The following is a 14,553-nucleotide window of genomic DNA, read 5'->3' on the forward strand; positions in this document are numbered from 1 at the left end:
AAAAATCAAGTTAACACAATATTAGGTACCCATTCATGCATAGAATCCACATCCTGAACCAATTGCTCCTTTTGAGCAACACTGTCCTTCCTCTGCGTGCTGAGGGGACAGTCAGTTGCCATTCACTTTGAGATAATGCATTGTTATTTTTTTGATTCTACTGTTTTTTGTAACAGTTAATTGTTGTTGTTGTTGTTTTAAATCTTCCTGAACTTCTGTAAGAGTAGCTTTTATTTTCTTATTGGGCCAACCTTGTAGGTCACATGCTAGGTGTGTGTGTGTGAAACCACAGATAGCACCTGAGAATTCAGTTGACCCAAAATAATTACACTCTATATATATATATATATACACGTATATATATATACTCTCTATATATTCTCTCTCTATATATTCTTTATATATATTTAGATGCAGTCTAGAAATGACATTCAATTCCATCTGAATTTCAACATTTCCTTTTTTAAAAAAAGCTATGCCAATATTTTCACTATTATATTGGGATGCCTGTGCTATTGTCTCTGCAATGGGTTCATCTTTGTGGGAATATTTATTTCTTCCTGCCACCTTCAGTTGAACATTAACTCACAGGAGGATTTTCAGGCTTCTTATTTCAAATCTCCTACTGAAGGACCTCTGCTTCCTTCTGGGACTAAGTTCCATCAGATATGTCATTGACCATGTCTTAAGAGATGTTTTATTCATTCTCTCTGATTAACTAGCTCCTAGTCCTCTCCTGTTTCAGTAAAATAAGGTAAAATGTATTTTTCTTGTCTTTATTAACATTCTTTCTATACTTTTATAATTTCCAACACTTAGATTTAAACAGGTCCATTAGTTCTCCTCTCTCATATTAAAGTAAAAGTTCCATTCAGGCTGTGACCCGGACTTCCTCTGTCATTCATGACCTAGTACCACTTGTGGCATACTATAATTTTTTGATAAATACTTTACATTTACTTAATAATCCATGGGGTGGAAAAAAAAGATAAAGACTTCCCCCAGGCATTTCCACTTAGTCATGCTTTAAAACTTATAGTAAGTAGAAGAAACTCCATACAAATATAGATTTGGACTGGTGTTGGCACTGTCATATTTCCAAGAAAGAATGAAATCTGGAACAGGTAGGCACTCACTAAATATATCTTGAATGAAAGAATATATGACAGAGTGAACAAATAAGTGAACCTCCTTATGTCCTATTCTGTTTGCTCACTAATCCTTCCTTCCTCTGTCCTTATTACCCTGAAAGAAGGCCACAGAATAATAACTGGGAAGTAGTGAACTAGTTTAGGTTACTTTCTATTATAGAGTTAGAGTGAATCCAATGCAAAATTTGCATTGTTAACACTCTGTGCCACTGCCTCTGTTGAGTAAAATATCTATGTCCCATCCTTTCAGCAACAGGATATTCTCTTTCAATGTTAATCCAATGTTGACACCCATTGAGAATGATCATGAGGTGAGATGACCCATAACTATACCTGTGTTTCTCTCCTTTATTCACCTTATGAACACCAACAAGTATAGATGACAATTTATGTCTTCCCAACATCCCATATCCAGCTCCCATCTTGCTTACCTCCATGGTTAGGATGTCTTCAGCATTCTTCATTCCATTCCTGTGTGCAGCTTTTCTAAGTTCCTTTAAGCCCTCTTCTGGCTTGTTGTTGATAATGAGCCACCGAGCAGACTCTGCCAGCCACCTGAGCAAAGAAGAGGACAGAGGTGCAGCCAACTACTACTTACTCATTTTTTCACGTAACATTTATCCTGAGATGCCTTTCCCCTCCAAGCTAACACCCACCTCTTGTTTGGTTATACCAGGTAATAAAAGCCTACATTCTCTTGTGCCATCACCAGGAAAATGTAAGGATGACTCTCTGTGCAGTACACAGATAAACACTTGAGTCATATTGGCATCCCTCTTATTCAGCAAATTTATCATGGAGCTCCTGATGCTGAAGCATGAGGAATCATCACTTGTACAGATGCCTGCCAAGGTCCTAGTAAGGGCATAACAAATGACTATTCATAATGCGTTCTTTTTCCTAAAGTAAAGACCCTGAAATAATTGATGTATGCTTGAGGCCTTATAAAGATTAGACTCATTTCTGGCCATACCATCTATGACCGAAACTGGATATATTAGCAAGTCATTTACCTAAATCTTCCTCAGTTTTTTCATCTATGTAAATGGAACAATGTTACCATGTATGATTGTTACAGAGATAAAATGAACTAATGGATGAGCCTGACAGAGAGTACACTTTCTCTCTATCTGAACTTTCTCTCTGTATTAAATCTGTAATTATCTCTCTGAGGTAAAGACCAAATAGGCTTCCTCCACTGAACTGGTTTTGTTAAGGGAAGGGGTGTAGTTGACCATACATTAGGGTTTGTAAAGTAAATAGAAGGAAGAGAGAGCACAGGACAAGATGTAAATTGTTCGTTTTGCCTTTATGTTTTTAACTGGAGCAACTATGCAGTTCTTAGAAATGTATAGAGGTAAATTTGCTGTCCCTTCCTATCATCCAATATCACCTACAACAATTAAAAGCATCTCAGCTTCCTTCCTTCCTTCCTTCCTTCCTTCCTTCCTTCCTTCCTTCCTTCCTTCCTTCCTTCCTTCCTTCCTTCCTTCCTTCCTTCCTTCCTTTCTTTCTTTCTTTCTTTCTTTCTTTCTTTCTTTCTTTCTTTCTTTCTTTCTTTCTTTCTTTCTTTCCCTCCCTCTCTGGCCCAGACTACAATCTACTCGGCTTGCTGCTGCCCGCGCCGCGGACTGCCTGGGACTGCCGGCGCGCCCCACCCCTGCCTGCCTTTTCTCCTTTGGCTGCAGGCACGCGTTCGCCATCTTGGCCACGCTGGTCGCCAGCTCCTGACGCCGAGTGCTCTGCCCGCCTCAGCTTCCCGAGGTACTGGGACTACAGACGGAGTCTCGCTCACCCAGTGCTCGGTGTTGCCCGGGCTGGAGTGCGGTCGCGTGGTCTGGCCTCGCGACAGCCTCTACCCCCCGGCCGCCTGCCTTGGCCTGCCAGGGTGCTGGGATTGCAGCCCCTGCCCGGCCGCCGCCCCATCTGGAAGGTGGGGAGCGCCTCTGCCCGGCCGCCCCGTCCGGGAGGAAGTGAGGAGCGCCTCTGCCCGGCCGCCCCGTCTGGGAAGTGAGCAGCGCCTCTGCCCGGCCGCCCCGTCCGGGAAGAAGTGAGGAGCGCCTCTGCCCGGCCGCCCCGTCCGGGAAGAAGTGAGGAGCGCCTCTGCCCGGCCGCCCCCGTCCGGGAAGAAGTGAGGAGCGCCTCTGCCCGGCCGCCCCGTCTGGGAAGTGAGGAGCGCCTCTGCCCGGCCGCCCCGTCTGGGAAGTGAGCAGCGCCTCTGCCCGGCCGCCCCGTCCGGGAAGAAGTGAGGAGCGCCTCTGCCCGGCCGCCCCGTCCGGGAAGAAGTGAGGAGCGCCTCTGCCCAGGCGCCCCGTCCGGGAAGAAGTGAGGAGCGCCTCTGCCCGGCCGCCCCGTCCGGGAAGAAGTGAGGAGCGCCTCTGCCCGGGCGCCCCGTCCGGGAAGAAGTGAGGAGTGCCTCTGACCGGCCGCCCCATCCGGGAAGAAGTGAGGAGCACCTCTGCCCGGCCACCAACCGTCCGGGAAGAAGTGAGGAGCGCCTCTGCCCGGCCGCCCCGTCTGGGAAGTGAGGAGCGCCTCTGCCCGGCCACCCACCGTCTGGGAAGTGAGGAGCGCCTCTGCCCGGCCGCCCCCATCCGGGAAGAAGTGAGGAGCGCCTCTGCCCGGCCGCCCCGTCTGGGAAGTGAGGAGCGCCTCTGCCCGGCCACCCATTGTCTGGGAAGTGAGGAGCGCCTCTGCCCGGCCACCCACCGTTTGGGAAGTGAGGAGCGCCTCTGCCCGGCCGCCCCGTCTGGGAAGTGAGGAGCGCCTCTGCCCGGCCGCCCCGTCCGGGAAGAAGTGAGGAGCGCCTCTGCCCGGCCGCCCTGTCCGGGAAGAAGTGAGGAGCGCCTCTGCCCGGCCGCCCCGTCCGGGAAGAAGTGAGGAGCGCCTCTGCCCGGCCACCCATCGTCTGGGAAGTGAGGAGCGCCTCTGCCCGGCCGCCCCGTCTGGGAAGTGAGGAGCGCCTCTGCCTGGCCACCCACCGTCTGGGAAGTGAGGAGCGCCTCTGCCCGGCCACCCACCGTCTGGGAAGTGAGGAGCGCCTCTGCCCGGCCACCCACCGTCTGGGAAGTGAGGAGCGCCTCTGCCCGGCCACCCACCGTCTGGGAAGGGAGGAGCGCCTCTGCCCGGCCACCCACCGTCTGGGAAGGGAGGAGCGCCTCTGCCCGGCCACCCACCGTCTGGGAAGTGAGGAACGCCTCTGCCCGGGCACCCATCGTCTGGGAAGTGAGGAGCGCCTCTGCCCGGCCACCCATCGTCTGGGAAGTGAGGAGCGCCTCTGCCCGGCCACCCTATCTGGGAAGTGAGGAGCGCCTCTGCCCGGCCGCCCCATCCGGGAAGAAGTGAGGAGCGCCTCTGCCCGGCCGCCCCCGTCCGGGAAGAAGTGAGGAGCGCCTCTGCCCGGCCGCCCCGTCTGGGAAGTGAGGAGCGCCTCTGCCCGGCCACCCATCGTCTGGGAAGTGAGGAGCGCCTCTTCCCGGCCACCTACCATTTGGGAAGTGAGGAGCGCCTCTGCCCGGCCGCCCCGTCCGGGAAGAAGTGAGGAGCGCCTCTGCCCGGCCGCCCCCGTCCGGGAAGAAGTGAGGAGCGCCTCTGCCCGGCCGCTCCGTCCGGGAAGAAGTGAGGAGCGCCTCTGCCCGGCCGCCCCCGTCCGGGAAGAAGTGAGGAGCGCCTCTGCCCGGCCGCCCCGTCTGGGAAGTGAGGAGCGCCTCTGCCCGGCCACCCATTGTCTGGGAAGTGAGGAGCGCCTCTGCCCGGCCACCCACCGTTTGGGAAGTGAGGAGCGCCTCTGCCCGGCCGCCCCGTCTGGGAAGTGAGGAGCGCCTCTGCCCGGCCGCCCCGTCCGGGAAGAAGTGAGGAGCGCCTCTGCCCGGCCGCCCCGTCCGGGAAGAAGTGAGGAGCGCCTCTGCCCGGCCACCCACCGTCTGGGAAGTGAGGAGCGCCTCTGCCCGGCCACCCACCGTCTGGGAAGTGAGGAGCGCCTCTGCCCGGCCACCCACCGTCTGGGAAGTGAGGAGCGCCTCTGCCCGGCCACCCACCGTCTGGGAAGTGAGGAGCGCCTCTGCCCGGCCACCCACCGTCTGGGAAGTGAGGAGCGCCTCTGCCCGGCCACCCACCGTCTGGGAAGTGAGGAGCGCCTCTGCCCGGCCGCCCCGTCCGGGAGAAAGTGAGGAGCGCCTCTGCCCGGCCGCCCCGTCCGGGAAGAAGTGAGGAGCGCCTCTGCCCGGCCGCCCCGTCCGGGAAGAAGTGAGGAGCGCCTCTGCCCGGCCGCCCCGTCCGGGAAGAAGTGAGGAGCGCCTCTGCCCGGCCGCTCCGTCCGGGAAGAAGTGAGGAGCGCCTCTGCCCGGCCGCCCCCGTCCGGGAAGAAGTGAGGAGCGCCTCTGCCCGGCCGCCCCGTCTGGGAAGTGAGGAGCGCCTCTGCCCGGCCACCCATTGTCTGGGAAGTGAGGAGCGCCTCTGCCCGGCCACCCACCGTTTGGGAAGTGAGGAGCACCTCTGCCCGGCCGCCCCGTCTGGGAAGTGAGGAGCGCCTCTGCCCGGCCGCCCCGTCCGGGAAGAAGTGAGGAGCGCCTCTGCCCGGCCGCCCCGTCCGGGAAGAAGTGAGGAGCGCCTCTGCCCGGCCACCCACCGTCTGGGAAGTGAGGAGCGCCTCTGCCCGGCCACCCACCGTCTGGGAAGTGAGGAGCGCCTCTGCCCGGCCACCCACCATCTGGGAAGTGAGGAGCGCCTCTGCCCGGCCACCCACCGTCTGGGAAGGGAGGAGCGCCTCTGCCCGGCCACCCACCGTCTGGGAAGTGAGGAGCGCCTCTGCCCGGGCACCCATCGTCTGGGAAGTGAGGAGCGCCTCTGCCCGGCCACCCATCGTCTGGGAAGTGAGGAGCGCCTCTGCCCGGCCGCCCCGTCTGGGAAGTGAGGAGCGCCTCTGCCCGGCCACCCACCGTCTGGGAAGTGAGGAGCGCCTCTGCCCGGCCACCCACCGTCTGGGAAGTGAGGAGCGCCTCTGCCCGGCCACCCACCGTCTGGGAAGTGAGGAGCGCCTCTGCCCGGCCACCCACCGTCTGGGAAGGGAGGAGCGCCTCTGCCCGGCCACCCACCGTCTGGGAAGGGAGGAGCGCCTCTGCCCGGCCACCCATCGTCTGGGAAGTGAGGAGCGCCTCTGCCCGGCCACCCTATCTGGGAAGTGAGGAGCGCCTCTGCCCGGCCGCCCTGTCTGGGAAGTGAGGAGCGCCTCTGCCCGGCCACCCATCGTCTGGGAAGTGAGGAGCGCCTCTGCCCGGCCTCCCATCGTCTGGGAGGTGAGGAGCGCCTCTGCCCGGCCGCCCCGTCCGGGAAGAAATGAGGAGCGCCTCTGCCCGGGCGCCCCATCCGGGAAGAAGTGAGGAGCGCCTCTGCCCGGCCGCCCCATCCGGGAAGAAGTGAGGAGCGCCTCTGCCCGGCCGCCCCGTCCGGGAAGAAGTGAGGAGCGCCTCTTCCCGGCCACCCATCGTCTGGGAGGTGAGGAGCGCCTCTGCCCGGCCACCCGTCGTCTGGAAAGTGAGGAGCCCCTCTGCCCGGCTGCCCCATCTGGGAAGTGAGGAGTGCCTCTGCCCGGCCACCCATCATCTGGGAGGTGAGGAGCGCCTCTGCCCGGCCGCCCATCGTCTGGGAAGTGAGGAGCGCCTCTGCCCGGCCGCCCATCGTCTGGGAAGTGGGGAGCGCCTCTGCCCGACCACTCATCGTCTGGGAAGTGAGGAGCGCCTCTGCCCGGCCACCTATCGTCTGGGAAGAAGTGAGGAGCGTCTCTGCCTGGCCGCCCCGTCTGGGAAGTGAGGAGCCCCTCTGCCCGGCCGCCCCGTGTCTGGGTAGAAGTGAGGAGCTCCTCTGCCTGGCCGCTCCGTCTGGGAGGTCTACCACGGAGGCCAGAAGCAATGTGGGGGCTGGACGTGGTGGCTCACGCCTGTGGTCTCGGCACTCTGGGGGGTGAGGCGGGTTTATCACTTCGGGCTAGGAGATCGAGACCAGTCTGGCCAACTTGGCGAAACATGAAGAATACAACAGACAAACCAACCAACCAACTCAATGACAACAAAACAGGTCTACCCTGGAGTCATACTCTAATTTTTTCTATTTTCCTCCCTTTCTGATCCTTTATCCCACTTTCTTTTTCTTCCTCTTCCTTCTCCCTCTTCTTTGTCAAATAGAGGATTGAGTTATTATCACTGATCCATATAAAGTCCCTCTCTCATTTATTTTAACTCCCACCCCCATTTCTATTCCCCGACTTCCCATGTGCAACCTTCCTAATATGTTTGATACGCATCTTTTTGTTTTTATGTATTTTTAGAAAATGTTTATTGTTTTTGTATGCAAAAATTAATTAAATACAAGGATTCAGAACAATAAAAAAAAAAAAAAAAAAAAGCATCTCAAACTTTATCACAAATTTCTTTCTAGGGATGTACATATAAACATAGATCACAATTAAGGATATCTACTCAAATATTTTCCTCTATTGGGGAAAACATTTTTGTAATAGTTCTGTTTCTACAATACTTGTTGAGGAAAGGATGGTCAGGAACATGAATAACTCCCAGGCAATGATTGATTGCTATGTCCTGTCTTATGGGTTATTGGTTTAGCAAATGAAAACTCAGTAGTGATGGCTGACATGACAGAAGCAGAATTCAGAATATGGATAGGAATGAAGTTCATTGAGCTACAGGAGTACATGGTAACCCAATGCAAGGAAGCTAAAAATCATGCAACACATTGCAGGAGCTGACAGACAAAATAGCCAGTATAGGGTAGAATGTAACTGACCTGATAGAGCTGAAAAACACAGTACAAGAATTTCATAATGCAATCACAAGTATTTTATTTCATTTTTTTATTATACTTTAAGTTTTAGGGTACATGTGCACAACGTGCAGGTTAGTTACATATGTATACATGTGCCATGTTGGTGTGCTGCACCCATTAACTCTTCGTTTAACATTAGGTATATCTCCTAATGCTATTCCTCCCCCCTTCCCCCACCCCACAACAGTCCCTGGTGTGTGATGTTCCCCTTCCTGTGTCCACGTGTTCTCATTGTTCAATTCCCACCTATGAATGAGAACATGCGGTGTTTGGTTTTTTGTCCTTGAGATAGTTTGCTGAGAATGATGGTTTCCAGCTTCATCCATGTCCCTACAAAGGACATGAAGTCATCATTTTTTATGGTTGCATAGTATTCCATGGTGTATACGTGCCACATTTTCTTAATCCAGTCTGGCATTGTTGGACATTTGGGTTGGTTCCAAGTCTTTGCTATTGTGAATAGTGCCGCAATAAACATACGTGTGCATGTGTCTTTATAGCAGAATGATTTATAATCCTTTGGTATATACCCAGTAATGGGATGGCTGGGTCAAATGGTATTTCTAGTTCTAGATCCTTGAGGAATCGCCACACTGACTTCCACAATAGTTGAACTAGTTTACAGTCCCACCAACAGTATAAAAGTGTTCCTATTGCTCCACATCCTCTCCAGCACCTGTTGTTTCCTGACTTTTTAATGATGGCCATTCTAACTGGTGTGAGATGGTATCTCATTGTGGTTTTGATTTGCATTTCTCTGATGGCCAGTGATGAGCATTTCTTCATGTGTCTTTTGGCTGCATAAATGTCTTCTTTTGAGAAGCGTCTGTTCATATACTTTGCCCACATTCTGATGGGGTTTTTTTTTTTTTTCTTGTAAATTTGAGTTCATTGTAGATTCTGGATATTAGCCCTTTGTCAGATGAGTAGATTGCAAAAATTTTCTCCCATTCTGTAGGTTGCCTGTTCACTCTGATGGTAGTTTCTTTTGCTGTGCAGAAGCTCTTTAGTTTAATTAGATCCCATTTGTCAATTATGGCTTTTGTTGCCATTGCTTTTGGTGTTTTAGACATGAAGTCCTTGCCCATGCCTATGTCCTGAATGGTATTGCCTAGGTTTTCTTCGAGGGTTTTTACAGTTTTAGGTCTAACATTTCAGTCTTTAATCCATCTTGAATTAATTTTTGTATAAGGTGTAAGGAAGGGATCCAGTTTCAGCTTTCTACATATGGCTAGCCAGTTTTCCCAGCACCATTTATTAAATAGGGAATCCTATCCCCATTTCTTGTTTCTGTCAGGTTTGTCAAAGATCAGATAGTTGTAGATATGTGGCATTATTTCTGAGGGCTCTGTTATGTTCCATTGGCCTATATCTCTGTTTTGGTACAAATACCATGCTGTTTTGGTGACTGTAGCCTTGTAGTATAGTTTGAACTCAGGTAGTGTGATGCCTCCAGCCTTGTTCTTTTGGCTTACGATTGACTTGGCAATGCGGGCTCTTTTTTGGTTCCACATGAACTTTAAAGTAGTTTTTTCCAATTGTGTGAAGAAAGTCATTGGTAGCTTGATGGGGATGGCATTGAATCTATAAATTACCTTGGGCAGTATGGCCATTTTCACGATATTGATTCTTCCAACCCATGAGCATGGAATGTTCTTCCATTTGTTTGTATCCTCTTGTATTTCATTGAGCAGTGGTTTGTAGTTCTCCTTGAAGAGGTCCTTCACATCTCTTGTAAGTTGGATTCCTAGGTATTTTATTCTCTTTGAGGAAATTGCAAATGGGAGTTCAGACATGATTTGGCTCTCTGTTTTTCTGTTATTGGTGTGTAAGAATGCTTGTGATTTCTGCACATTGATTTTATATCCTGAGACTTTGCTGAAGTTGCCTATCAGCTTAAGGAGATTTTGGGCTGAGACAATGGGGTTTTCTAGATATACAATCATGTCATCTGCAAACAGGGACAATTTGACTTCCTCTTTTCCTAATTGAATACCCTTTATTTCCTTCTCCTTCCTGATTGCCTTGGCCAGAACTTCCAGCACTATGTTGAATAGGAGTGGTGAGAGAGGGCATCCCTGTCTTGTGCCAGTTTTCAAAGGGAATGCTTCCAGTTTTTGCCCATTCAGTATGATATTGGCTGTGGGTTTGTCATAGATAGCTCTTATGATTTTGAGATACATCCCATCAATACCTAATTTATTGAGAGTTTTTAGCATGAAGAGTTTTTGAATTTTGTCAAAGGCCTTTTCTGCATCTATTGAGATAATCATGTGGTTTTTGTCTTTGGTTCTGTTTATATGTTGGATTACATTTATTGATTTGCATAGGTTGAACCAGCCTTGCATCCCAGGGATGTAGCCCACTTGATCATGGCCAATAAGCTCTTTGATGTGCTGCTGGATTCGGTTTGCCAGTATTTTATTGAGGATTTTTGCATCGATGTTCATCAGGGATATTGGTCTAAAATTCTTTTTTTGTTGTGTCTCTGCCCGGCGTTGGTATCAGGATGATGCTGGCCTCATAAAATGAGTTAGGGAGGATTCCCTCTTTTTCTATTGATTGGAATAGTTTCAGAAGGAATGGTACCAGCTCCTCCTTATACCTCTGGTAGAATTCGGCTGTGAATCCAACTGGTCCTGGACTTATTTTGGTTGGTAAGCTATTAATTATTTCCTCAATTTCAGAGCCTGTTATTGGTCTATTCAGAGATTCAACTTCTTCCTGGTTTAGTCTTGGGAGGGTGTATGTGTCAAAGAATTTATCCATTTCTTCTAGATTTTCTAGTTTATTTGCATAGAGGTGTTTATAGTATTCTCTGATGGTAGTTTGTATTTCTGTGGGATTGGTGGTGATATCCCCTTTGTCACTTTTTTTGCGTCTATTTGATTCTTCTCTCTTTTCTTCTTTATTAGTCTTGCTAGCGGTCTATCAATTTTGTTGATCTTTTCAAAAAACCAGCTCCTGGATTCATTGATTTTTTTGAAGAGTTTTTTGTGTCTCTATTTCCTTCAGTTCTGCTCTGATCTTAGTTATTTCTTGCCTTCTGCTAGCTTTTGAATTTACTTGCTCTTGTTTCTCCAGTTCTTTTAATTATGATGTTAGGGTGTCAATTTTAGATCTTTCCTGCTTTCTCCTGTGGGCATTTAGTGCTATAAATTTCCCTCTACACACTGCTTTGAATGTGTCCCAGAGATTCTGGTATGTTGTGTCTTTGTTCTTGTTGGCTTCAAAGAACATCTTTATTTGTGCCTTCATTTTGTTATGTACCCAGTAGTCATTCAGGAGCAGGTTGTTCAGTTTCCATGTAGTTGAGCAGTTTTGAGTGTGTTTCTTAATCCTGAGTTCTAGTTTGATTGAACTGTGGTCTGAGAGACAGTTTGTTATAATTTCTGTTCTTTTACATTTGCTGAGGAGAGCTTTACTTCCAACTATGTGGTCAATTTTGGAATAGGTGTGGTGTGGTGCTGAAAAGAATGTATATTCTGTTGATTTGGGGTAGAGAGTTCTGTGGGTGTCTATTAGGTCCGCTTGGTGCAGAGCTGAGTTTAGTTCCTGAATATCCTTGTTAACTTTCTGTCTCGTTGATCTGTGTAATGTTGACAGTGGGGTGTTAAAGTCTCCCATTTTTATTGTGTGGGAGTCTAAGTCTCCAGGTCTCTGAGGACTTGCTTTATGAATCTGGGTGCTCCCGTATTGGGCACATATACATTTAGGATAGTTAGCTCTTCTTGTTGAAGTGATCCCTTTAGCATTATGTAATGGCCTTTGTGGGTTTAAAGTCTGTTTTATCCGAGACTAGGATTGCAACCCCTGCCTTTTTTTGTTTTCCATTTGCTTGGTAGATCTCCCTCCATCCCTTTATTTTGAGCCTATGTGTGTCTCTACAGGTGAGATGGGTTTCCTGAATACAGCACCCTGATAGGTCTTGACTCTTTATCCAATTTGCCAGTCTATGTCTTCTAATTGGAGCATTTAGCCCATTTACATTTAAGGTTAATATTGTTATGTGTGAATTTGATCCTGTCATTATGATGTTAGCTGGTTATTTTGCTCATTAGTTGATGCAGTTTCTTCCTAGCATCAATGGTCTTTACAATTTGGCATGTTTTTGCAGTAGCTGGTACCGGTTCTTCCTTTCCATGTTTAGTGCTTCCTTCAGGAGCTCTTTTAGGGCAGGCCTGGTGGTGACAAAAATCTCTCAGCATTTGCTTGTCTGCAAAAGGATTTTATTTCTCCTCACATAGGAAGCTTAGTTTGGCTGGATATGAAATTCTGGGTTGAAAATTCTTTTCTTTAAGAATGCTGAATATTGGCCCCCACTCTCTTCTGGCTTGTAAAATTTCTGCTGAGAGATCAGCTGTTAGTCTGATGGGCTTCCCTTTGTGGGTAACCTGACCTTTCTCTCTGGCTGCCCTTAACATTTTTTCCTTCATTTCAACTTTGGTGAATCTGACAATTATGTGTCTTGGGGTTGCTCTTCTCGAGGAGTATCTTTGTGGCGTTCTCTGTATTTCCTGAATTTGAATATTGGCCTGCCTTGGTAGATTGGGGAAGTTCTCCTGGATAATATCCTGCAGAGTGTTTTCCAACTTGGTTCCATTCTGCCCATCACTTTCGGGTACACCAATCAGACGTAGATTTGGTCTTTTCACATAGTCCCGTATTTCCTGGAGGCTTTGTTCATTTCTTTTTACTCTATTTTCTCTAAACTTCTTTTCTTGCTTCATTTCATTCATTTGATCTTCCATCGCTGATATCCTTTCTTCCAGTTGATCGAATCAGCTACTGAGGCTTGTGCATTCGTCACGTAGTTCTTGTGCCATGGTTTTCAGCTCCATCAAGTCCTTTAAGGACTTCTCTGCATTGGTTATTCTAGTTAGCCATTTGTCTGATTTTTTTTCAAGATTTTGAACTTCTTTGCCATGGGTTTGAACTTCCTCCTTTGGCTCGGAGTAGTTTGATCATCTGAAGCCTTCTTCTCTCAGCTCGTCAAAGTCATTCTCCATCCAGCTTTGTTCCATTGCTGGTGAGGAGCTGCATTCCTTTGGAGGAGGAGAGGCACTCTGATTTTTAGAGTTTCCAGTTTTTCTGCTCTGTTTTTTCCCCATCTTTGTGGTTTTATCTACTTTTGGTCTTTGATGATGGTGACGTACAGTTGAGGTTTTTGTGTGGATGTCCTTTCTGTTTGTTAGTTTTCCTTCTAACAGTCAGGATCCTCAGCTGCAGGTCTGTTGGAGTTTGCTGGAGGTCCACTCCAGACACTGTTTGCCTGGGCATCAGCAGCAGAGGCTGCAGAACAGCAGATATTGGTGAACAGCAAATGTTGCTGCCTGATCGTTCCTCTGGAAGTTTTGTCTCAGAGGAGTACCCGGCGATTTGAGGTGTCAGACTGCCCCTACTGGGGGGTGCCTCCCAGTTAGGCTACTCTGGGTTCAGGGACCCACTTGAGAAGGCAATCTGCCTGTTCTCAGTTCTCCAGCTACGTGCTGGGAGAACCACTACTCTCTTCAAAACTGCCAGACAGGGACATTTAAGTCTGCAGAGGTTTCTGCTGCCTTTTGTTTGGCTATACCCTGTGCTGAGAGGTGGAGTCTACAGAGGCAGGCAGGCCTCCTTGAACTGCGGTGGGTTCCACCCAGTTGGAGCTTTCCAGTCGCTTTGTTTACCTACTCAAACCTTGGCAATGGTGGGTGCCCCACCCCCAGCCTGGCTGCTGCCTTGCAGTTTGATCTCAGACTGCTGTGCTAGCAATGAGTGAGCCTCTGTGGGCATAGGACCTTCTGAGCCAGGTGAGGGATATAATCTCATGATGTGCCGTTTGCTAAGACCGTTGGAAAAGTGCAGTATTAGGGTGGGAGTGACCTGATTTTCCAGGTGCCATCTATCACCCCTTTCTTTGATTAGGAAAGGGAATGCCCTGACCCCTTGTGCTTCCTGGGTGAGGCAATGCCTCACCATGCTTCAGCTGGCACTTGGTGTGCTGCACTCACTGTCCTGCACCCACTCTCCAACACTCCCCAGTGAGATGAACCTGGTACCTCAGTTGGAAATGCAGAAATCACCTGTCTTCTGCGTTGCTCACACTGGGAACTGTAGACTGGAGCTGTTCCTATTTGGCCATCTTGGCTCCACCCCCCCATCACAAGTATTAAAAGCAGAATAAACTAAGAAGAAGAAATAATCTCAGAGCTTGCAGATTGCCTTTCTGAAATAAGACGTCAGATAAGAATAGAGAAAAAAGAATGAAAAGGAATAAAAGCAACAGAAGAGACTGAATCTTCAACTGATTGATGTACCTGAAAGGGATTGGAAGAATGGAACCAACTTGGAGATCATATTTCAGGATATCTTCCATGAGAAGTTTCCCAAGTTAGCTAGATAGGCAAACATTCAAATTCAGGAAATGCAGGAAATGCACAGAATTCCAGTAAGATACTTCACAAGATCATCTTCAAAACACATAATAATCAGGTTCTCCAAGGTTGAAATGATAGAAAAAATGTTAAATGCAGTTAGAAAGAAAGGCTAGGTCACCTGCAAAAGGAAGCCCATTGGACTAATA

General features: G+C 49.4%; 1 protein-coding gene across 3 annotated transcripts in view; it reads right to left on the reverse strand.

The window, feature by feature from the left end:
* SLC22A25 (solute carrier family 22 member 25) overlaps positions 1–14,553 on the reverse strand; it is a 121,221-nt gene that overhangs the window by 18,234 nt on the left and 88,434 nt on the right. For all 3 annotated transcript variants that reach the window (XM_055294449.2, XM_055294525.2, XM_055294488.2), the window contains one exon: positions 1,583–1,706. In XM_055294449.2, the coding sequence (XP_055150424.2) occupies positions 1,583–1,706 (124 nt within the window). The remainder of the gene's footprint in view (positions 1–1,582; positions 1,707–14,553) is intronic.

This window comes from Symphalangus syndactylus, chromosome 1 (assembly GCF_028878055.3).
Source record: "Symphalangus syndactylus isolate Jambi chromosome 1, NHGRI_mSymSyn1-v2.1_pri, whole genome shotgun sequence".
NCBI lineage: Eukaryota > Metazoa > Chordata > Mammalia > Primates > Hylobatidae > Symphalangus > Symphalangus syndactylus.